General features: G+C 45.4%; 1 protein-coding gene across 8 annotated transcripts in view; it reads left to right on the top strand.

Annotated features, from left to right (window-relative positions):
• Positions 1–26,384, top strand: part of LOC144781502 (uncharacterized) — a 121,736-nt gene that overhangs the window by 69,428 nt on the left and 25,924 nt on the right. For all 8 annotated transcript variants that reach the window (XM_078660388.1, XM_078660386.1, XM_078660385.1 and 5 more), the window contains one exon: positions 2,886–3,132. In XM_078660388.1, coding sequence (XP_078516514.1) covers positions 2,886–3,132 — 247 coding nt within the window. The remainder of the gene's footprint in view (positions 1–2,885; positions 3,133–26,384) is intronic.

Raw genomic sequence — 26,384 nt, 5'->3', positions numbered from 1 at the left:
AATACAATTAATATAATTATCATTAATATAATTATCAATTTGTCAATTAATAAAAATTAATTACCAAATAATAATACAGAATGACCAATTAATAAACATGTAATTACCAATTAATAATTAATTAACAATACATTAATTATCAATACCAATAAATAAAAATAAATAATTACTTAATAACAATTAAATTACTTCCCACCCTATTCCCCTATAAACCCACAACCCGCTACAGAACTAAAATGCAAAATTAAATTATAAATAATTAATAATTCCTAAAAAGGTATATTTAATTTACTATAATTAGAATTACTACCCACCCTATTCCCCTATAAACCCACAACCCGCTACGAAATTAAATTATGCAAAAATTAAATAACATAAAATTCATTACTTTAAAAAATTTCAAACATACATTACAAAAATAATACATACTTTTAATACATATACTAACACTTAAAACACTATAAAAAATTCGATATTTTTAACAACTATATTATGACTGTCGATATTACTAACTTCGATATTATGAAAATCGATATTTCTTACCTGAATTTTGATATTCTGCACCACTATATTTTTGCAATTCGATATTCTGTCCATTCTATATAAAAAATTCGATATTCTGTCCAGTCGATATTTTTTTTTCGATATTGTGACTGTTCACCATGATTTACACCCAGGCACGCATTGAGGGTCAAATTTGTAGGCCCACTCATTCGCATCCCATCATGGTGTAGCTTGGGTATCTATTTTCAGATTCATTGGGAAGATTCCTAAGAACCTGGGGTTCCAGATGTGGTGAAAAAGCATTTTATTCAGAAATAAGATTGCCTTCTTGCCTTCATACCATGACGTAATGATTGTGGTTCACCCTTTAATTTCTCCACACCACAACTGCTTAAATTATTTTATCACGCTCGTTCTTTCAACGCCGTTATCCAGCCTTTACATTAGCATAGCCTGCCTCTGAACAATGATCAGCCTATTGTAAGTATAACGCTAAGGTGTCTGATCAACTTAGCCTCCTGTACAGCGATTGCATATCTAATTTCTAGAAGTTTAAAAAAAAAAATATGGCTGCTGAAATCACTGCTCATTATACTAGAGCCAATGCAGCTAAAGGGTAAAAAGTTTAAAACAACCCCCCTGTTGCAAAATATGTATGCCACTAAATTAGTCTTGCCTTACTCTCCAGCGAAATCTCAAATTTGGACGATTCTTTACGTGTTTGTATAGTGAAGACATTTCTTATGTAATATTAAGCCTGGGCAGAGCTCGCGGAGTGACAAAACAACTCAGTCGCTCTATCCAACCGCCTGCATTAAGATATCTCGCTAGGAGGTTGATTTTCCACGCTCGCGCTCGCCACCAAGACTTTGGCGAGCGCGAGCAAGCAAAAATCTTGCCCGGATGTGGATTTTCCATACTCGCGATTACAAGCTTGATGTTGACGAGCGCTAGCAAAGAGAAAAACTCAGCGTGCCCTGCGGAGTGCGAAAACTCCGCGAACTCCACGAACGGAGCAGAGTTCACTGCCCAGGGTTAACCAATATTCCGGTTTCTTTATTTTATCTTATCTTTGCTGTGAAATATGATGGATGGAAGTTGTATGAAAATAATCTTTAAAAGATGCACTGTTTACTTGCATGAATTATTTTGTGAGTAGCATTTACACCAATTTAAACTTGAACTGGCTAGTAGATGCTACCCTTGTCATGCGCTATGATACTTATGGGACTTATGGCACTGCAATTGCTTGATAGAGGGTTTTAGGGTTCCTGAAGAAAGCAGCAACAGGAAATGAAGGTAAACAAGCATGAAGGTGTTTAGGAACATCCACGGATAGCAGATGCTGCCACGGCTTGCCCTTTGGTACCGCTGACACTGACCTGTCCGTCACAGGTCTTGAGAGCCCTGAAGTCAGGGGCAGGAAGGGGAAGTACACAGTGATTCTAATGGTGAAGTTTGCTTCCGAAAAATTGCATTTTTTATCATTAGAATGGCTTCACAACAAATAGGAGGCGTCCAAAGGACTAAGAGTGTGATGCCACTTTCGCTGTCACTGGCATTTTGGTGAAACGCGTCTTTGTATACAGAGATCTTCGAGCCCTATAATTGTCACTGCTTGCCATTTGCCTAGCCTCTCAAAAGTAAATAAGAGACTGTTAAGGGGCTGAGAGTGGACAAAGGAAAAACCTAAAATGTCATTGGGGTCAAAGGGTGCGAGATATTCTGCTGCCCGTGGCATGTTGGCAAATTAACTTCTGTTCTAATTAGCCCGCCACCAATTCACAATGCCCTTGTCTCATTCTTTGCCCAGCTCAGGAATCCTTCTCTGTATGATCTGTAGTATGGGAGTGTGGAATGAGATGCTAGCCTGTACACAATCATTTATGGGACAGGGCCTAGCCCTGAGAGCTATATAGCTGTTTATGCATGCACCACTGACTGATACATACAAATTTTGTTAAACAGCATCCAGTGTATTCTACACATTTGTGGAGCCACACAAGTTAGGAATTGTGGAAGACTCCTGTGTAAAGAATACTGTAAATCACACTGTTACTGTGAACATAGTCAGACTGTGTCTAGACAGGTGACAACGTATCAAACAGCGAACTAGAAATATGTTTTGTTTTAAGTATTTACTGCAATCCTATTTTGTAGGCTAGGTGCTGCATGCTTCCAGACTGCAGTCACTTTTAAACACCCCTATGCAAGCACATGACAGAAATTAATACTGACCAAACTCCAAAGAGATATGTGGTTAATTATTGTGTTAAGGTCTTCACAAAGCGATTGAATGGGTAAATCTATTTGATACATGAGGCCCAAGGCCTCAACTTTTGCAGCAACGTCTTCTGATATGTTAAATTGCTCTGTTACAGAAATTGACGTCATTGGAAAAGAATTTGCAGACTACGAAACACTGGATGAATTTGTCTCCTCCCTTGGAAAGCAACAAAAAGTTGTTTTCCTAAAGAAAGACTGCCGAACTGTTGAAACATTTAACAAAAGAGTTGCTGTCGATCAAAGGAAATACAACATGAAATTCAAATATGCATACATTAAATATGTTTGCAAGCATTTCGGAGATTACAAATCAAAGAGTACAGGAATTCGTCCAAACCAAAGGTATGCTTACGTTCTGATGTTCTTACGTACTGTAGACTGTGAAATGTCGGGGGGGGGGAGTTCATTTCAAACCCATTCTGCAATGGATACATGGGTTGTTCCCTTGCAAAAGCCCCTTGCGCCTCTCAATATATTTATATATTTACTTATCTAGCAGTTCCCTCAGAGCACTTTCAGGAATATGTAAAAAGTATGTGGAATATAGTCATGGGTCGATGTTTGACAATCAACAAGCAATGGTCTATGATCCACTGATGGAGACTTGATTCACATATGATGGTATAAAGGTTGTGAAGAATTGAAGTGGAGTCAACAAGTCAGTTGCATGCTCAGGGAGGTGAGGCAATAGCCATTTTAGGTCAAGCCTGTTTAGCGCATGCACTTCTCTGTGTCATTCTCTATTGGAGTATGGAATTGAAGCCCGGTCCACTCTCTGCCAATATTTGTCATTGGCTTGTGTCATTGCCCTTCCTAAATGCCGGCTTCTGATTCATTAATAGGCTTGTTAGTCCCTCCTTAGTACCGCCTTGTCTTCATTTGTAACCTCCCATGAGGACTGGCCCTTTTACTTTGGTTGTTACACAGTACGTTATTTTTAGTCTGTAAGCACTATCAGCCTGATTCATGAAGCTAAATTGCGGGCGCAATAGCTGCGAAAATGGCATTGCGCCCGCAATTACCCAAATCGGCATTCATGAAGAAAATAACCAAAGCGCAAAACGCAGATTGCGAATTCGCTAATAATTTGCGCCAAAGCACGGAATTAGAGAATAAAGTTAGCGAATTCGCAATACTAGCGCAATCGGAATTCATGAAAATTCTCTAATAGCGAAAAACCTCAAAATCTCCATTAGCGCCGCGCAAATTAAGGACAACCCAAAGCAGGTGGTAACCATAAAAGTGATTTGCGAAAATTTTGAAAAACTGTTGGCCAATCAGGAACAGGGACAGGGCTGACCAAACACACATAAGGAGACACAGCAGCAGCAGTTGGTGTCTCACAATGCCAGGAATGTACATGGTGGTCAGGCGGCGAAGGCTACAGCGAGCAGCACGGAGGAGACGCAGAATGCAGGAGAGGATATTCCGCCAGCGGATCACCCTGCTGGGACAAACCAGGGAGCAGATCTATGCGAAGTACCGGTTGAATGGGGCCATGATAATTCAACTCATACACGACCTTGACCCCCTGATGCAGCACACAACAAGGCGGACCAATGCTGTGCCTACACATGTACAGGTATTGTGTAGCCTGCACCTCCTGGCCTCTGGTAGCTTCCAGGGGATAGTAGCCGCAGCAGGGGGGATATCCCAGCCCACCATGTCACGCTGCCTCCGGACTTTTGTTGACGCAATGCTCACCCAGCTACACCGACACATCAGATTCCCCACCAGCCAACAGGAACTGGACTTGACAAAGTTAAACTTCTACAATGTGGCCCATTTCCCATCTGTGATAGGATGCATAGACTGCACCCACATTGCCATCTGCCCCCCAGCTGCGACGGAGTACATGTACCGGAATCGAAAGTCATACCACTCCCTCAACATACAGATGGTCTGCAATGCCAAGACTACCATAACTGACATCGTGGCCCAGTACCCAGGGAGTACCCATGACTCTTTTATATTCCGGCACAGCGGCCTCCACACACGACTGGCCAGGGGAGAATTTGGGGAAGGACACCTACTTGGAAAGTACACATTGTCAACAAATACACATTGCAATGATGTAGCTGCGCAGCTCAGGCACTCACCCTCTGCTCCTCACATGCAGGTGACAGCGGCTACGCCCTCCGGGAATACCTCCTCACCCCATACCTCAACCCGGCTACACAACAGCAACGGCGGTACAATGTTTCTCACATACGGACAAGGAATTGTATAGAACGGACATTCGGCCTACTCAAGAGCCGGTTCCGCATACTGCACAAGACAGGTGGGGCCATGTACTACAGTCCTGATGTGTGCTGCCGCATTGTGGCTGTCTGCGCAATATTACACAACATTGCAACCAAGCGCCGGATACCAGTCGAGATCTCTGGCAGTGAGTCTGAAGGGGACGACCGTCCACCAGCACATGTGCGGCATGCACGCGGGGAGAACCCTGCTGAAGGACACAGACGGCGCAACCACATCACTATGAACAGTTTCTGAAGGCCACAATCCACTCACCCAACATTCACTCCTGCATGGCAATGTAAAAAATGACAGGAGGCCCATGTATGTTGCATGAATAAATCTTATTGTTAAATCCACAATAATAACGTAAAGTATACATTCATAATATTGCAGCAGTATTGCGCCATACTGCTCCTAACTAGCCACTGGACATGCTTGTTTCATCAGCATTATCTAGGCAACTTGCAAGGAACTCAATTGCGCCTCCGCCGCGCAGCCCCCAAACGACGCTCTGGCTCTTCCTCTGGGACGGCACGTGTCCCTGCAGTGGGCCTGGTGCTGCGGCGTAACACGCCAACCATTGAGGCAGACAAGCTGCTGGCACTGGAGGCGCACTCACTGGTGTCGTCCCTCCCCACATTGCCTTCACCAGTAGGATGGAGTGCCAGTACGGCAGTGGTGACCTGCTCCAGCACCCGTCCAACATCCTCGACACATTGTATCAGCTGCTGCTGCTGCGCCAGGCACCGTCGTGATAGCTGGGAGGTGGCATTCCCCATTATGTAATTTGAGCGGGTGTAGGCTGTCAGGCGCGTTAGGAGCTGCCGGTGGCGTCGGCGGGCGGAGGTGCGCTGCGATATAACTGCAGCAGTGTTGGCCTCCATGGCCGCCGCCATGCGCTCAATACTATCACCCACATTGGCCACATTGCGGCCAATTTTATGTAGTTGCAGCTGGATGGCCGCTTGCCGTCGTGCCTGCTGTTGGTGAATGCGTAGCATCCGACGCTCAGTGCTCATGCCTGGCTTGCGCACAGCCATCCCCCTCCTGCTGCTGTGTGATGTGTCATGGTGGGAAGCCCTGACATGGCTGCTCTGCTGGCTGTCCACAGTGGGTGTGTGCACAGTCACCGCAGTTGATGCACCAGGAGTAGATGGTGCCACGGGTGGTGGAGTTGTGCTTGGCAAAGGTGCAGCACCTGATGGTGCTGAAGCTGTTGGTCTGGCCCTGCCTGCAGGGTTAGGTGCAGCGCCGGATGTTGCTGGCACTGTTGGTCTGGCCCTGCCTGCAGGGTTGGGTGCAGCGCCGGATGTTGCTGGCACTGTTGGTCTGGCCCTGGCTGCAGGGTTAGGTGCAGCGCCGGATGTTGCTGGCACTGTTGCTCTGGCCCTGGCTGCAGGGTTAGGTGCAGCGCCGGATGTTGCTGGCACTGTTGCTCTGGCCCTGGCTGCAGGGTTAGGTGCAGCGCCGGATGTTGCTGGCGCTGTATGTCTTGCCCTGGCTGCAGGGATTGGTGCTGCCAAGGATGGTGCTGGACCTGTTGGTGTTGGCCTGGCTGCGGTGTGTGGGGCTACCCCTGATGGTGCATGAGGTGTTGGTGTTGGCACCTCCTCCGCATCCTCTTCTGACTCAGCGATCTGCAGCATGTCGCTGTCGCTGCTGTAGTCGCCGCCACCTGTGAGGGGAATTGGACTTACATTAATGCCATGTATCTGTCACACGTACAGCTTAGCGATAGCTCATTTTGGGTTACGTCTGGCTGCTTTGGGGTTATTTTACATTATGGGCAGTGTACATGTCCGACATTGCTTGTGGCCATGATCTCATGTGCATTGTTTGTATGACTTGGAATGCATATGGGAGGCTATAGGGCCATGGCCATTGGTAGGGGACAGGGTCGCAGTCGCATGCCACTTACCTTGGCTGTCTTGGCTGGGTCGGGATGAGTCCAGGTTGGTGACACCTATGCATGCCTCTGTCTCGAGGGTGTCCTCCACGCGGTCCTCCATGGGGGTATTGGGAGGGACAGTAGGGTCTCCGCCCCCAGTACCAGATGTCTCGCCCAGCCTCTCTGCCACCCTTTCCTTGGCACGACCTCGGAGGTCGTACCACCTCTTCTTTAATTCGTCCAGTGACCTGTGTGTCACGCCCACAGCGTTCACTTTGGCAGAAATTCCTAGCCAGATGCGACGTCTCTCCATCTCTGGCACCCTCCGGGAGTCCTTTCCGAAGAGTTTAGCGTGGTTTTCAACCACTCCCTCGATGAGGTGCTCCAACTCCGGCTCGGTAAACTTGAGCTTTCTCTTGCGCCCGCTGTCACTGGGCCCGGGTGCAGTCTCCTCTGTCATTGCTACTGTCGCTAAAGGGTGACTAGCGCTACTTTGGAGGTGTCCCGGTAGGAGCTCTCAGTTTCGCTGCAGACTCGCGGTCAGCCTCGCAGTTCAGAATGGGTGTGGCAACTGGCTGCTTCCTGGTTGCGACGTCATCACGGCGCTCGTAAAGCGACTTCCCGTTGGTGAGTTCTCGCTACTGGCGAGATGTCGCAAATGTGGATTTGCGTGGCGCTAAATAGAGACGGAATATCTGGGTTTTTGCGACTTTTTCGGCGATTTCATTTTCTCGCTATCGATTTTAGCGCCCGTGTGCGAATCGCTTAGATTACTCGCTATCTATGATGAATTCCGATCTGCGCCTTTCCATTTGCGATTCGCTGTGATTCGCTAGTTGAGAGTCGCTGTTTCCTTTCTTGATGAATCAGGCTGTATGTCCTTTAGTGAGTTTCTCCTACTGCAGGCACAATGACGGCCGCTTCTTTACATAGGTCTCACATTTACAAGATTTTGAGCTATTGGCATTGTAAATGACAATGGTTTTTATTTATTAATTAGCAAAACAGATAAATAAAAGGCATTGTCATTTACAATGCCAATAGCTTAAACTCTCGCAAATGCGAGACCTATTGCATTGCAAATGCTAGTTTAGGGATCTAACCTGTTAGTCCTTGAGCACAAAAGAAGACATAAGAGGGTAGCACAATGCAGTGTTCTAACTAAACATCTGCCTAATAAGGTGTGTTTTTAACGGGCTCTTCAATTAGAGAAAGTCAGTTTCCATCTGAGAGACAGTGATAGAGAGTTTCACAGAGATTATTCTTTCCTTGGAGTGTCCTTCCTTAATACTTCTTGGAAGCATCAGTCGTGTGGTCTTTATGTTGTACTTCTTGGAAGCATCAGTCGTGTGGTCTTTATGTTGTGATTAGCAGTTGAGAGGCAGGGACGAACAGCTTAGTGAGGTAGTCTGGTTATCAGCTGTGTGCTGCTTGGTAGAGCAGACTAAGATATTAGATTTTTTTCCTTTCCTTTAGTAGGAGCCAGTAGAGGTTCAATCAGTGAAATGGGATTGCGTTCTTTCAAGCCAAACAGTAAATTACCTGCATGATTCTGGCTTCTTTAGAGTTTGGAGTTGATTTGTTGGGGATGCCGGTGTAGAGATTGTTCCAATAACTGTTGTGGGAGTTGATGCATAGTTTAATGCGTTTTTTTTTAGAGAGATGAAGGAGTAGTTAAATAGCTTTTAGGCTCTGATTAAGAGTGAGTTGGTGTATTCTGACCCCTGCAGAAACACTTGTTTTCTCAGGGGTTGGATTAACAATTTGAGTGGTATTTACTGCATCCAGAAATTACGGGGAGCTGCGGCGTAGCTAGACCTAGTGCTCCCAGTGGCGGTTCCTGCATTTACCGTGGCCACATGTAGGGTTGCTGGCATAACTCATACCATGTGGAGTTTGGTGCGGCAAACATAAGAATCCATGTTATTCCGCACAAACTTGCGATAGGTACTATTTAGCCTATTTGATAAATACTTTACCCCACAGTACTATCAAATGGTATGGAAATAAAGCTGACCTTTAAAGCTGGTCCTTAGACAGATCGCAGTGGTTTGTGCTAAGAAAAAGGCAAGAGGACTGGCTAGACAGGCTCTATGAGCAGGATTTGATTTTAGTTTTCTTACCACTAAGGCATAACCACATTTTCTGTATCCTCTTGTGGACATGTGATTTTGGAGTGTCAAGTTTGGAAGTTTAAGACAGTCAACTTTCAGCTTAAGATGAAACTGTGTGCCGGCTTCATACATAAGGTATTTAGTCTCAATGCCATTGAGAATGTTGGTGAGCGAACACATTTGGACACTGATTAATGCTGGAGACAATGCAGAACGTTGCAACATGCATGTGGCATTGAAGAGGAATGGGCCTGAAGTTACACAATGGCTTAACAGTGGCTCTCTGTGGCTATGATAGACACTAACTCATCCTCACTTTTGTTTGTTGGGTCACAGAAAGAGGCTCTCCTCCATACTAATGACGTTCTTCGCTGTCACATGACCCATATGGCCACTATCACCAATCTTGGGCTAAAAGGCGGGAAAGGGAGAAGGAAGACCACAGATAATTCTACCTAGGTTCTCCACCACTTTATCGGCAGGGCCCTCCTCCATTCTTATACATCACTGGTCTCAGTTGTAGCATGTTGAGATCCAGGAATGCAATGCATATAGGGCATCAGTAATTTATCTGGTTTGGAGCTTTAATGTAAAGCAGTTCTCCACCCCCTTTAGGATGTTGTTTCTGTTCTTTTTATGATGAAACTTAGCACTTTTGATGCCCACCTATACTCATTCCTTGTGTTTATGGAGCTTGCACTGTTTGCCGTCACCCATGCTGTATGTGCTCTGTGTGTAAAGGATGCTTACACTGCTGCAACCTTGTGGTACCTGTTGCACGTGTGAGGAAAATCTACACTGTGGTTGCTCATACTGTCACTGTTCCATGTGAGTCTGTGGGTGTTTGGACAAAATAACAACTTCGAAATATTGGAACTCATAAATATCGGAAAAAAATATAATGATGTAAAAATATAATGATGTAGAATATTATTGTCAAGAATATTATTTTTAAGAATATTGTTGTTTTATATTATAATTTGAATTTAAAATGTACATTTTTATTTTTAACTCAATTTTATTATTAGTTATAGTAAGTTAAATAAGTTAAATTTTAGTAGTGGGTTGTTGGATTTGGAGGGGTACAGGGTGGGAAGTTCATTAAGTTATACACATTATCAATTATTGTTAATATGTTTTTAATTGTTAATTATTTAATTGATTGTTAATTATGTGTATTATTTAATACTGATTTATTTAAGTTATATCTTAGTTGTTGGTTGCTGGGTTTGTAGGGGAATAGGGTGGGAAATTGAATTAAATTAAATGCATTTTAATTTAATGCTATTTTTGTAGCAATTACTTTTATTTGATCATTAATAATTGTATATTACCTAATTTGTTAATTATTGTGCAATTGTAATGTTTTGTTTATTTTAATATGTATTTTCCTTTGTATATGTTTATTAAACATGTATTTCTATAAATGCTGTATTGTAGGTTAAGAAAATAAAAATATATCATATGTTTTATATTAATTTATATTTATATGTAATTCATTAAATAAAATGAATTATGTATAATTTGTTATATTTATTTAAAACATAGTCAGTCGTATGTGTTTGTGAGAATTTGTTTCTGAATTGATATTTGTTACTTAAAATGTTCTTTCTTTTTTTATTAGTTCTATTTTAGCATTTTTAATAAATATTTATAGTTATTTCTGTGCACTGTAATTTTGTTTAAATGTGTTTTCATTAACATTTGTAATAAAACAAAGACACACCACAAAATATAACTGCCCGTCAGACCCTGCTGGAAGCATCTTTAACACTGCCCACCCACTCATGTACACTTCATGTCCTTCTCTTCCTTCATCATGCCCCTCCGACCTGGGAGCCAATCCAACCTGGCCTCGTTCCTAGATCGAAATGCCAGTTTTGCCCCTCTTCATGGTCCATCTCTAACATCTCACATTGCCCAAATCTTGGTCCATTTCTGTGGGCACCTCCTGCCCTCATTTATATTTTCTCTGCCTGCATGCACCAGTCTATGTCTTTTCTCCAGCCCCACAGTCCAGGAGCGTCCAAAACACCCCACTTGCACACAGTATTATTTTTTGCTACTATCAGTTTCAATGCAAACCACATTATCTGGTACACTGTGGTCGTTTATGTATCTAATATATTAAGTAATTTCCTTTTGAATTATTTTCTATTTGAGTCCCCAAGGTTGGCCTCATATCTGTGAAAGCCTCCTGCCAGTAGGTCTGTATTACAGAGCACTCCCAAAGAATATGGAAAAAGGACCCTACCACTCCACAGCAGACATGACAGCAGATAACCCAGCAGACACCGCTCGTCTGCAGCTCAAGCCATTCTGCTTAGGGCAGTCCTGGAGTAATATGCTCTATACAGTACACTGAGTTGCACCGTGCGGAACCCCAACCATATTGCCACCTCTCTCAGGCTCTGCGGTGCCTCTTCCCACTCTTCTTCTTCGAGTGGGCCAAAATGTGGCTCCCACACTTCCCTCAGATGATGCAGTTGCCCTGGCAAATTATTTACTATTTGTTTGTAGAAGGAGGTAGCTCCTTTGTCTAAGGGCTCCTCTAGCACTCCTACCGCCAATGGGGAGGCATCTGGCACTTCTGTTCCTGGAGAAATATGTAAGAATAGGGCATGCCTGACCTGTACGTAGTGGAAAGTTTCAGCCTTGCGAAATTGTAGTCTTTCTACAGTTTTTCTTGTAGCATGATTGTACCCCTCTTCCAAAGGTCTCCCAATTTTAAGAGCAAGTCAGGTCCCAAAGAGTTTAAGATGCACCTATGAGACTACCTACAGCCTTAAGACTCTGACTATGCAACAGGGGCATCTCCACAGTGAGTTTGCCTTTTGCATCGCAAATAAACTGTGGCCTCCCGCCAAAGGGATACCACCATTCTGGTATGTGGGATAAGATCTCTGAGGGAGGTATTCCCATACAGTGTAGCAGAAGGATCCTCTTACCCCTAGTTTATGCTTGTCCATTTTCACTGCCTGCTCCGACTGGTCTGCAAAGGCCCAATAGTTTATGACATGCAGTTGTGCTGCCCAGTAGTAGTACATTCAGATACCTGGCCGAGCTATCTATTCCCCCCCTTCATATACTCCTCGTGTAAATTTGTTCCTTGCGATTCTAGAGGGACCTCTGTCCCACAATAGCAGCTGAATCTCTCACCTGTAGCAGCCTAGAGAAGTGTACTGGGACCCTTTATGGTGTGGTTTGGAGTGCATATAAGAACAACAAAAGACCCATCATTTTAAAAACTGCTGCTCTTCCCATTAGCGACAATGGAAGTCGTCTCCAATGAAGGACATCAAGCCGGAATCGATCCAAAGATGTATACAGGTTTTAGGCCATACACTCGTTTTAATCTTTAGTAATGTTGACACCCAAAAATTAAAACCCATCTGTGTCTTCACTGACATTTTGCAATCTCAGGGCAGTCCTGGAACATCTCCCATTAAGGGTTATGCTAGAGATTTGTCCCAATTTATATGGTATCCAGCGTACTTCCCAAAGTTGAGAATGATCTTCATCAGCATATCTATGGTAAGTTCAGGGTCTGTCACTTAGAGCACTCTATCGCCCACATCAAGAGATATAGGTCCTCCCAGCTTTTCTCCCAGTATATTCCTTTCACTAGAGGGCCTTGCCTGATCCACATTTCCAGGAGTTCGAGGGCCAGTGCAAATATCATTGGCAACAGTGGGTAGTACTGCCTGGTGCCTCCCTTTAGCTAAAACATTCCAGAGTATGTTCCATTTACCTTAACTCGTGCCAGCAGGTGGCTATACAATAGTGCTATCCATGCCATGAAGTTTGACCCAAAGCTTAGTCTGCTGAGCGCTGCAAACGAATACTCCCATTCCGGGATGTTGAATGCCATCTTGGGACAGTATCGCTGTCTGCTACTGCAATTCTTATGCCGCACCCAGTCCTCCTAACAATCTACATAAGTTAAATCTTATACTTCTATTTGGCATAATGCCTGGCTAGTTGGGATGTATGAGAGTGTTAATCACCGCTCTCAGCCTGGTTGCTAGAAGCTTTGCTAGTATTTTGACTTCTGCATTAAACAGAGAGATTGGCCGGTACGAGGTGCATTTGTCCGGGGATTTGCCCGCCTTTAGTATTACTACTATGGCGGCCAGCCTAGGCTCACAAATAAGTAGGTCCACCTCCTTTGCCTTTTTGTACCTAGCTAATAAGTGAGGCATAAGCTTTGTGACTAGTTACTTGTAGAGCTCTACGGAGAGTCCACTCAGTCCCGTAGCTTTCCCCGGTTGCAGCTCCCTAATTGTTGCCATTATATCATGTATAGTTAGACGGGGCAATGAGATACCTACCAGTAAGTCCTCTGTCTCTGCTACTGTTTGGGCGGTATTAGAGGTATATACTTGCGAGTAGTATTTGGCAAATTCTTTTGCTCTGTAACCATTTTCTTTGCGGACCAGTCTCCCAGCACCTTTGATCTTGAGAACCCTGATATCTATGTGATTGGTATGGTCCATCCAGGCCAGCAACCTACCTGCTTTATTGCTGACTTCATAACGACGACACTGAGTAGCTCGAAACATCGCCTTGACATCCACCTCCACTAAATCTCTATAGTCTGTCTCTTTAAGTCACGTCTGTTCTTAGTCTGACACTATGCATGAGTTTTAAGACCCTCCTAGTTCTTGGAGTTCCGTCTACAGGACGTCTATTTTCTTTTTGTATCTCCTCATTTTGTAAGTACCACAGGTGTAGTGCGCAGTGCCCCTGCTCCTAGGCAGCCCTGCCCACAATTTCCGTCTGTGGTGCATAATCAGAAATGCCCCATGTCAGGTGTCTGGGCCCTGTGAAAGCATTGATTGATATTTGTTGAGTCAGGAGATAGTTAAAGTGGGGATGAGAGTACAGAATGGCTGTTGCCCTAAACTGTGTAACTTTCTTGTCAAAGGCCTCGCCAGTGCCAAGAAGAGTTTGTCATTTATACCACTTCATTGCCTCCTGTAAAGTTTTTCACTCACTTGACCCTTGCTTGCTGACTTTCTCTCACTCTGGACTGCTCACAGCCGACGCCTCAGCCATGTTCTTTCCAGCCACTGAGTTTGCCCGCCCCACAGACTCTGCATCTGCTCTCTTGTCTCAGCATTCTTTCCGGGGTTGTGGGCATCATGTGAACCTTGTGCAGATGACGAGTTCCAACATGTGCATTTCTCAGGGGGCCAGCTGGCCTCCAACCCTCCAGCCTCTCCCATGCCTCCACAAGCATTCCAAAGTGCCAGGTTTTTCTTCCACGATCACTTGGAGCTTTGCGGGGTGTAGCATCATGTATTTCAAGTCTCTTGCTCTCAGTTCCTTTTTACCCTCTCAAAGCTTTTACGTTGCTGTTGTACTTTTTAGGTGAAGTCTGGAAACATGCAGATTATAGCATTTTCATACTTTAAGTCACAAGAGCACCAGGCAGCCTGTAGTAAGCATCCCAATCTAGGTGAATAAAGATTTGTGCAATGATGGTTCAGGGGGCATTGCAACAGGGCCCGATGAGCCCTCCTACCAAGAAGAACTTCAACAATCCCTTTGGCTGTAGCACTTGCGGTATGAGTTCTTCTATAAACAGTTCAACGCTTGGGCACCCGCTGTCTCTGGGCCCCCCCTACCCGTATATTAGTCTGTCGCGAAAGTCTTTAATAATCCTCCAGTTTCGCCAGGATAGTCTCATTATCCCGCAGTATGTGTTGAACTTGGTCCCGAAAGGCACCTGTGTCAGACTGCAGGACTTGCACTGTGGCTTCAGCCGCTGTGACTCTCATGCAAAACTTTCGGATGTCTTCCCGTAGGAGTGTTAGTTCTGTTGTCACCGTGTCCAATTTAGGTTCTAGCATGTCCTCGACTGCTGTCATGATGGCTTTCATTTGAGTAAGGGTTCTCCCACATTCGCGTCTGCCTCTGCCGCCCGCACCGGGTACCTATCCAGCTTCGTTTGTTGGGTAAGTTTACTACATTTACCACCCGCCATGTACATCCGCCAGAGGTGGACAGGGGCCAGCCCCTGGTGCTGTTGCAAACGATCGGCCCTTGTGTGTTTAAGTCTCAGGGGAGGAGCAACTCACTGACTCCGACCCGATAGATTCAGCAAAGTGAAACCTCACTCCCTCTGTGGCCTGTTGGGTATCCCAACCTCCGCCTGGCAAATTCTTCACCCACCTGTGCTCCAGACCATTATCCCTGTGTAACTGTTGGCCTCTCTCACAATGGCCTCACAAGGGATGCATCGCGCTCTGCCAGCTCTATGGGGCTGCATTTAATAATGGTCAGCACATTCTCCCCTCCGCGGACTGCTAAAATCTGCCGCACTCCATAAACTTACACTGGTTCATGCCGGCAGGGGGAGGGGGCCTAACCTGCAAGAGACCTCTGGCAACTGACCAGCGACCCTTTCATGCAGCTCATGGGCGCATCACCCCCTTCGTAGATGATTCAATTAGAACGCCCAGCTATCTATTCACTGGCTCCTCCATCATCACAGCTGTGCAACAGCCTTTTCAATATGGCCAAGGACTGCCGGAATAACCCCCCTTCCTTCAACAAACATTATTAAAATGAAATGAGAGGGATTTCTTTGGAGGCGGGGGTCGTACAACCCCCGGCCGTATTTATTATAGCATAAAATTAAATCAAAATTGAAATAAATCAATATTTATACAATTACGCAGAAAACGTTCCATGTCATTTGATTACAATTGATATATACAGATATCAGATGGCTAACCTTAACATAATTCTAGTACAAGGTAATTTCTATCCGAATCTATATCTGAAACATAATCATACAGTAATTACTTTTCTGCGTATCCTATTTGGGCCTACAGCAAGGCCACTAACTGATGTCAGATCCTTATCAATTAACCACGCCCTCCAGTCGGAGTGCGCATGTGCAGAGGGCCCGTTTACCGTGAGGGTACTTCCGCCCGTTCCCCCGTACGCTCTATCAACCACGCCCTCCCGGCAGAGTGCACATCCGCTGAGGGCCCGTTTACCGTGAGGGTACTCCCCCCCCGGTTACCCCCGTACCCTCTATTAACTCTATTAAAGGGGGCCCTTACATCTCTGCATCGTTTACTGACGTCATTGTGCACGTGCAGGGTGGCCAACCAGCATAGAGAAAGTGTGACTCCCCCCCTCCCCCTCACCCATCTAGCCAACAGGCTGTAACTGCCCCTGGAGTTCTAGGAGAGACCACTTGTCCCTCCCCTTGGGCGACCCCATTCAAGAATGGCGCCGCCCTCTAAGGACCTTAAATATACTGCTCACCAATCATGACCTTACCGCCACAGGCCAGCGTAGTTGACCGACTATCTGGCCCCCCCTACCCTCCACACTGAAAGGTCATGCCATGTCCTTAAAATTCACAAGCCAAGCCATTATATTTTGTATTCCGACAATCAGGCCCCCCCTTAAAAACTCACTTAAAGGTCATGCCCTGTCACTATACACTACTAACTAAGCAAGAAGATTCTCTGCAACGATTTCTTCCCCTGATGTGGACAAATGGACGCCGTCTTTTAAGAAGCACGACTCCCCCCCGATTGCACCCCTGGGCCATAGTCTGTAAGTGTCAAGCCCTAGCTAGCCTCAGCAGTTTGTTACTAGTTATTTTTTTCCCAGTGGCTCAATGCCCTCACAGACTTGCTTGCCCCCCATTGCAATCTCTGGAGTCTCTGCGACAGGGTGTATCCTGGGCACAGACATGTAGACCCCCCTTCTACCCAGGCATACCCAGTCCTTCCCCACCCCCCTTCCAAGTGCGGTATAGAGATGCTAGGGCTGTCTGACTCAGGGAAAGTGGACATACCGCCATGGGGCCACTAAATGGGCTCAATTGATGGCATCATGCTGTTACCGATAAGCCACGTCACCCCAGACACTGACACTCATTGTTGGTGCAATTGAAAGGCTACCCAGGGAACCACAGGCCCCAAGATCTCCCATAGGCATATCATTAATCCGTGAACCACCTACACCTGACCACTATGCTCTGAGAAATTCTCTGTGTATGCCTACCTCCCTACTACGGTATATCCCAACCACGCAGTGTCCGCTACAATGGCACGTGTGAGCACAGGCGCCGTAACTGCAGAATACTGTTTCCTGACAAGGGCTGTTGAGGTGTTGCATACGCCCATTACCCCTGAGTTTGGTCAAGCTGGCACGGCATACACCTGTGAAGCAGCATACTGCTACATTACTACGGCTGGCACAACCAATTGGTAACGCACCTATACACAACCAATATAGTGCTGGCACCAATTGAACTCTCCCATAAGCATATCATGTACACCGTGAACTATCTACCCCTGACCACTATGTTACTGGGATAAGCTCTGTGCAGGCCCCCCTTAAAAACTCACTTAAAGGTCACTATACACTACTAAGTAGGCAAGAAGATTCTCCCGGACAATTTCTCCCCCTGATGTGGACAAATGGACGCCCTCTTTTAAGAAGCACGACTCCCCCCCGATTGCACCCCTGGGCCATAGTCTGTAAGTGTCAAGCCCTAGCTAGCCTCACCAGTTTGTTACTAGTTATTTTTTTCCCAGTGGCTCAATGCCCTCACAGACTTGCTTCCCCCCATTGCAATCTCTGGAGTCTCTGCGACAGGGTGTACCCTGGGCACAGACATGTAGACCCCCCTTCTACCCAGGGGTACCCAGTGCTTCCCCACCACCCTCCCAAGTGCGGGATAGAGATGCTAGGGCTGTCTGACTCAGGGAAAGTGGACATGCCGCCATGGGGCCACTAAATGGGCTCAATTGATGGCATCATGCTGTTACCGATAAGCCCGTCACCCCAGACACTGACACTCATTGTTGGTGCAATTGAAAGGCTACCCAGAGAACCACAGGCCCCAAGATCTCCCATAGGCATATCATGAAGTCCGTGAACCACCTACACCTGACCACTAGGCTCTGGGAAATTCTCTGTGTATGCCTACCTCCCTACTACGGTATATCCCAACCACGCAGTGTCCGCTACGATGGCACGTGTGAGCACAGGCGCCATAACTGAAGAATACTGTTTCCCGACAAGGGGTGTTGAGGTGTTGCATACGCCCATTACCCCTGGGTTTGGTCAAGCTGGCACGGCATACACCTGTGAAGCAGCATACTGCTACATTACTACGGCTGGCACAACCATTTGGTAACGCACCTATACACAACCAATATAGTGCTGGCACCACTTGAACTCTCCCATAAGCATATCATGTACACATTGAACTATCTACCCCTGACCACTATGTTACTGGGATAAGCTCTGTGCAAGCCTATCCTCCTACTACGGAGCATTCCAACACTGCAGTGTCCGCTATGAAGGCGCCCTCGAGCACAGGCGCTGTAATGGCAGATAACCGTTCCACGACAAGGGTGTTGATGTGTCGCATCCGCCCGTAATACCTGTGTTCTTGTCTAGCTTGCAAGGTATCCACCTGTAAGGCAGCGTACTGCTAACTTACCAGAAATGGCAACCCCCAATGGTTAAATTCTATGTAGTTAGCTTGCGCACAGCCAGTATGTTTGGTGAAATTTCCTTATTTCTTTGATTATTTCTTTTTTGTATTATTTGTTGCTCCTAGGGGTGACCTTTCCGTCCCTATGATGTAACATCATGAAATTCAATAAACAGTTAGTGCTTCCAAGGATCTTAGTTGCATCCCCCTTCGGGCACTCCTCTTATATCCAATAGGATTTTAAATAATTGTAGTCTTAACTTTCATCATGTTTTCATGAATTTATTCATTGTCATTATGCTTTTTGATTATTCTTAATGTTCCATATGTTAATTCTTCTTAACACATTATTTCTTCACTATGCCTTTCTTTCTATGTGATACACTCCAATGCATTTCGAGCATTACAGCTCTTCATCAGGGAGTACAATCTACAATGCAAATTACGTTATGAATACATGATAGTACCAGGACTGCATGAGATTTTTATTAATTTCATGGTGAAACTGTCATGCACTTTATTATAGTGCCCATTTGTGCAGTAGTGGGTGTATAAAGTGTAGTGCCCTGAAAGGAAAAACGTGCTCTTCATGTGTTTAGGAGTGTTGGATAATAAAATGGTGTTACTCACGATTAGAATTCAGAGTAATGTACTTCACCGGATGCTGTGTGAAAAGAGTCACAATTATTGAGCAAGAAAAAAAAACGTTCAACGCGTTCAAGGCGGGACGTTCAAATAGAACATTCAAAACACAAAACCTTTTGAGCAGGCTTGAAATATAAACAGTCCGGCGGTTTTGACAGTTAAAAATGTACCGATGGTCTTAACAAGGCGATGGCAAACAGCGCGTTAAGTTAGTAAGTCGAACATTCCCACTCGCGCATCTATCAAGACGCTTCACTAAATTTCGGAATTACTTTGTGTTGTATTACGCGGTTTCTGACGGTACAACTTCTGTTGCCAGCAAATTTCTTGCGAGGACGAAGTCTCGCCTGTGTGTGGTGATAAATACTGTGCATGCGTGTTAAGGCTTTACGTGGAAAACTGGAGGGTAAAGACGGACGAATGTCGGAAAAAAGCGTGGCGGACATTTTGGAATAACATAAACGCAATATCTACCTGTGTGGTGAATATAGTGATGTGTATGCATATCAGCAACGATAATGTTTGAAAGTGAATGTAAGTGATAATGAGTAGAACGCTAAAGAAACAAGTAAGAAAGGGAGGAAAGGAAAGAAAGAAAAAACTGAAGCAAGTTTAACAATCTATGATTCCTGTAAACATTGTGCACGGTGTACATGACATGGTTCACATAATGTGTTATCTTGAAATTGGGCGGCAGCTAGTACAGTTCCTTATGAGCAAACATGGAAACCTGTTACTCAAAGGTAGCAGGCATATTCTATATGTTCGTTAAGACCATGTGGTCTCCAAGACTGTAATTTAAATATCCAAAAGTTCTCTCACCTCAATACATTTTTGTGATTGTCTCTGCTTTCTTTTCTGTCAACCGTTTCCAGAATCATAAATCTCAGTTGTGATATATTATGCATCTGTTCCGAGAAATGTGTCGCAACCGTTGACTTTATGTTTTTAGTCCTTATGTTTGACTTATGTTCATTAATTCTTATACGTAGTTTCCTCTCGGTCTTCCCCACATAAACTTTGCCACATGGGCATTTTAACAAGTAGATGACATTGGTTGTGTCACATGTGGCACTTAAACGTAGTTTGATTTTATAACCCATTATCGGGTGGTTAATAGTTGTTCCACGTATGATGTTGTTGCAGTTTTGGCAATTTAAACAGGGTTTAGTTCCACTGTATGATTGGTTTTGCGAATCCTTCTAAGTATTTCACCTATGTTTCTGTGAAGAAACATCCTTTACAACGAAACTTTTACAACGCAGTGCTTTTACAACGCAGGTTTTACAACGAAAACCATTACAACACATTGCGCTGGGGGGCGCTCTAGGATAGGGAATAGATTTAATTTACTATCCAACACTTTCCCCAGTGTACACGGGCATTGGAGTTGGAATAGCAAATTAAACTATTCACTATCCAGCACCCCAAAGCGCTATGCGTTGTAAAGGTTTGCGTTGTAATACTTGGGTTGTAACATCATGCGTGGTAAAAGCATGCATTGTAACGTCATACGTCCGTTTCTGTGCCTTGTGTATGCAAAAATAGGAAGTTGAGAAAATGCATTATTGAAATCTGGCTCCATGGCTAACATTGGCCAATGTTTGTTAATGATTTTCTTAAAACTTTATTATCCAACACTCCTAAACACATGAAGAGCACGATTTCCTTTCTGGGCACTACACTTTATGTACACACTACTGCACAAATGGGCACTATAATAAAGTGCATGACAGTTTCACCATGAAATGAATAAAAATCTCATGCAGTCATAAGTCCTGTTACTATCATGTATTCATAATGTAATTTGCATTGTAGATTTTACTCCCTGATGAAGAGCTGTAATGCTCGAAATGCTTTGGAGTGTATCACATAGAAAGAAAGGCATTGTGAAGAAACAATGTGTTAAGAAGAATTAACATATGGAGCATTTAGAATAATCAAAAAGCATAATGACAATGAATGAATGAATTCATGAAACAGGATGAAAGTTACAACTACAATTATTTAAAATCCTATTGGATATAAGTGGAGTGGACGAAGGGGGATGCAACCAAGATCCTTGGAAGCACTAACTGTTTATTGAACCCCCAATGGTTGACACACTTATACACTTCAACTATAGTGCATGGGCCGCACCGTCTCCTGTTGGTACCGACTGAGCCCTTGAATTGATCGCCCATCACACGTGATGCCGTAGCTTGCCACTCACGTTTCGGATCTACTGGTCCCCTTGGTTGTCCACATCTTGCAGTTCCAGCGGTGAGGAGCACTTCCCAGGCATCAGGCGTGGATCCAGTCATACATAAATGAAAATCAAACATCAATGATTAGTGCCTTTTGCATTTAGATGACCAAACACAATTCGCAAGTCAGCGCTACTTTGTGAGACTGTACACCCCCCTTTTCACACCCACCCCCAGCTTAGGGTGCTGAGATACTGTCCGCACCCAATGGTTCACAGGTATATTGTCTGACATAGACATCTAAATGCCCCAAATCCAGCCCCAGGGGGAGCTGGTCCTGTGCGACAACACAGGAATAGCTGATAGGCACAAGGGTGCAGAGATACCGCATGACAAACCCTAGGCATATAATGCCACCTTGTACACGCATAGGGGTGCGCCGGTACTGTGTGACACCACACGGATGCATCAATACAGCGTGATACTACCCCTGGATACAGCCTACAGAGCGTTCCCACTGTATAGGTGCACAGGCACAAGGGTGCTCAGATACCGCGTGACAACTCTAGGCCTATAATGCCTTGTTGTACACGCACAGGGGTGCGGCGGTAACGTGTGAGGCCAGACGAATATCAAAGGCACAAGTGCACAGGCACATGGGTGCAGAGGTACTATGTGATACAATACTTTATTGTGCCTACCTGTATGAGCATGAGAGTGTATAGATACTGTGTGGCAGACACCGGCATACAATGCATACGTGTATAAGCAGCTCGGTGTAGAGGCACCTCATGAAATCACGCACTCCTAAAGCTTATGTGTACCTGCAATAGGTGCCTAGGGTTTTTTGACACAGACCCCTAATTTCCTATGTAACGCCGCACATGCGAGGATTCCCTTGGGATGTACTGTTTTGACGTCTTAGATCTTGATAGTGTACGTGAATGACCCTCACCGAGGCCAGTGCCAAGTAGACCTGACCTCAAAAACATGTAAATAAATTGCTGTACATGCTAAGCATAAATCCCTCAGTAAGTAATGTCACCAAAAGTGGAATCCTGGAGCCTACCTAGAGGTAGGTAATGTGTAAAGAAAAGAAGGTTTTTAGCCAACATGACAATTTACCAACTGCGTGCGCAGACCCTACAATGATAGGTCTGACATACATTCACAGGGCTACCCCTGCGGGTGGCACAACTGGTGCTGCAAGCCCGCTAGTAGTATTTAGCTTACCGGCCCTTGGCACACACATGTATTTCCAAGAGACTTAGCATTAAATTAAATACGACCACCGTAGAAAACGTAGTCACTGTCACAATCCCACAGAGGGCATATGCATTACTAGCACTTGATCAATAGCAGCAAAGTGCCCAACACCTATAACCCACAGAAACAAGGTCAGCAAATTATGAGTTAAAAAGGCAAACGCTTCCAAAACACCCTCACCCAGGTTCTGTTTTTGGCTAGTCAGTTTCCCTTTAAACACTTGCCACTCTCAAACGTGGGCACGTCACTATCTGAACACACCCTCAACATAAACTACCCATAAGAGCAGCGCACCAGGTGTACTGCATAGGTACAAGGAGCTTATTTATTTATTTATTTATAAGTCTTATAGAGCGCACTGTCGCCTTGCAGGCATCCTGGCGCTGATGCTCCATGAGAAGTGAGGGAGAGGGGAGTCAGGAAGGAACCAAAGGACTCAGCCAATGGGGAACAGCCAGGTCTTCACACATTTTCTAAACGGGAGAAGTTTGTCAACTTGTCTAATCTCCCAAGGTAGACTGTTCCAGAGTTTGGCCGCAGCCACCCTAAAGGATCTTCCTCCTGCCCTGACTTTCTTGAATCTAGGAATTCTCACCAGCCGGGCCGAGGAAGAACGAAGCGCCCTGGTGGGGGTGTACCAGAAAAATTTAGATTGCAATGCTCTAGGGCCTAGTCCATGAAGGGCTTTAAACACAAGGCAGAGAGACTTAAATTGTACTCTCTGCCTGAGGGGAAGCCAGTCGAGTTCAGCCAGAGCTGCCGATGCAGACGCTCCTCTAGGCCAACCCAAGGCCATTTTAGCAGCCGCTGATTGAATTCTTTGCAGTCTATCTAACAGAAAGCTGGGGGACTCAAGTAGGAGGGCGTTACAATAGTGGAGTCTGCTCAAGATTTTACATCTGGCCACCAAAGCACGAGTGTGGGTTGGTAATAGTGGCATAATCTTGCGAAGGGACCTAATCAGGGCAAAGCAGCAAGACACGGTATTCGCAACCTGAGCCTCCATGGTCAACTTGTTGTCTAACATAATGCCAAGGTTACGCACAGTTTTAACTGGCAAAACCTTAGTCGATGTTTCAGGAGGCCAGAAATTGACAGGAAAAGGACACTGGACCATGTTCCCCGCAAGGAAAAGCACCTCAGTTTTGCCAGCGTTAAATTGGAGGGAGTTGTCCTGTAGCCAGCCGGCAATATCCTGCAGACACTCATGAAACACCTCCATCGGTGTTGAGTCCTCACCCTTAAAGGAGAGGATCAGTTGAGTGTCGTCCGCATAATTGATCGTATTGATCTTATATGATTTGATCAAAGATATCAAAGGTTTTAAATAAAGATTGAACAGAATGGGGCTGATTGCCGAACCCTGAGGGACCCCGTGCGGCACAGGGAAGAACGCAGATTGGAAAGGGGGGAGGGACACAGCCTGCTGTCTATCCTCCAGAAAGGACCAAAACCAGCGTAGGGCACACCCTCTCACCCCGGCCTCGCACAGTCTACTCAGGAGGGTCACATGGTTGACGGTATCAAATGCGGCAGACAGGTCGAGCAGAATCAAAGCTGCTGCCTGACCTCTGTCTGCACGCATTTGAAGCTCATCCATGGCAGTGACCAGAGCTGTCTCCGTCCCATGGGCCGGGCGAAAGCCGACTTGCAGTTCCTCAAGCTGCTGATATTGCTTCAGATGTTTAGAAAGTGCCACACTGACCCTGCGTTCGACAATCTTTGCAGGAAAAGGTAGCAAGGAGATTGGTCTGTAATTCTTAAAGCATTTTGTATCCAATGATGTTTTTTTCAGCAGTGGGGATACCAGAGCTTGTTTCCAGCGAGCGGGTACCATACTGCTGGCCAAAGACTGGTTGCAAATCAGGCGAAGCGTAGGAAATAATTCCCCCTCATACTCTTTCCAGATCTTATGCAGGACCGGGTCCAAGGGCGAGCCAGAGGAAATGTCCCGTGCCAGCCTACTGAAGTCCTCCTCCCCAAGGGGCAGAAACTCTGATAATTGATCAGCAGGCTGCCAACAGGGGCCAGTATCCCCGCCCTCCAGGGCCTGATCTCCCAGAGTATGGGAGCAGCTGGAATCAGTGGGAATTTTGAGATCGTTGATAATTATCTCAATTTTCTCTCTGAAGAACTTAGCCAAGTTCTCACAGAGCTCCTGCGAAGGGGGTATCGAGTTCTTGGAACAATCGGGACTGGTGAGGCTGTTCAGAATGTTACAAATGCTCCTAGAACTGTTAGAAGCATTGCAAATCGTGGAGCAAAAGTACTCTGCTTTGGATTTATGAATCAAGGTCTTATACTCGGTAATTTTGAGCTTCCAAAGCAGCCTTTCTGATTCTTTGTAGCCCCACCTCCATTTCCTCTCTGCCTGTTTACATGCTAATTTAATGGATTTCAGAGTATCAGTAAACCAAGGGGCGGAGGCTCTGCCCTTACGACTACGTTTTCTTAAAGGGGCATGAGAGTCTACCGTCGTAGTAATCCTGAGGCACAACGAGGCAAAATTCTCGTCGACCTGTTTGTCCCAGGAAAAGCAGTCTCCGACCTTAAACACCAGATCTGAGGATCTCAGTCGTGCAAGGGCCTTCCAGTCCCTACAGTGAATTTCAGTGGTGGTACGTGCAGGCCGGGTCTGGGCAACATAAAAATTAACATAAAATTTAATTAGGAAGTGGTCTGTCCAGTCCATGGGCGAGATTTCCCCCATGTGCAGCAAATGAGGACCCGAGAAGAGAAGGTCAAGGCTATGACCCCCCTTATGCGTAGCACCCAAAACATGCTGAAAAAGGCCCAGGCCTTGGCACGAGTGGAGTAGATTAAGAAACCCTGCATCAAGGGAACCATTTAGCCAAAGATTAAAGTCCCCTAGGACTATTAATTTGTTGTGAGTGGCTGCCATGTTGGTGAGAGTGGCTAACAACGATTGTTGTTGTTGAACAGTAAAAACCCCAGGGGGTCTATAACAGATTACCCCAGTAAAGATAAGCCCAGCGGCATTATTTATAGCCAGGCCAAGTAGCTCCACCCCATTCCCCGGATCCATATTAATGGTCCCAATTTGGCAGGAGGCCCTATAGATGACCCCCACCCCGCCACCCCTACCGTTAGGTCTGGGGAGATGTAGAATTTTACAACCTGGCGGACAGGCCCAGCCTGGCTCAATCTCACAGTCACTGAGCTGACTGTAACATTTATGCGGCAGCGCGCCTCATTTAATAACCCCCCAATGGTAATTCTCTACTGGCTGGCTTGTTTCATTGTACATATATCAGCTACTCTCCGGGTTATAATGAGCCTGTGTGCAGACTCCTGCTATAGTACTACTGCGCATGGGTCGAGGTCAGAAATGCTCCTGTGCAAATATAATGCAAGTGTCCTGCTATTAAAATGCCTAATCGCACAGCAAAAGTGAACCAACGCCCTTTTTATATACAACTGCTATAATGTGCCCAATGTCATTACCCCCAGCTAAAGATTGTGCTGATTAGGCCAATTATTGATAGCAGGTGGCGCCAAATGACTCCTGCCAACCTACGTGATCTGCACCGAGAAGCAGCCAGTTGCGACAAATGGTTTAAGCATTTCTCGATCTCAATGTACAGAGTCTCAAAGTAAGGAACGTCTTGATCACACACAGGAGGCCACAGGAGCATCTCCCAGGATAGGCTTAGGATAAAGGTGTTAGGTCTCTAAATATACATATAAATCCAGATGCCCCTGCACAGCCACTAAGAATGGCTGGTGAGTTGACACCTCTTACCAAGATGTGC

Source organism: Lissotriton helveticus, chromosome 9, assembly GCF_964261635.1.
Source record: "Lissotriton helveticus chromosome 9, aLisHel1.1, whole genome shotgun sequence".
NCBI lineage: Eukaryota > Metazoa > Chordata > Amphibia > Caudata > Salamandridae > Lissotriton > Lissotriton helveticus.
Note: the sequence above shows the minus strand (reverse complement) of the source record. Positions and strands in the feature narration are given on the sequence as shown.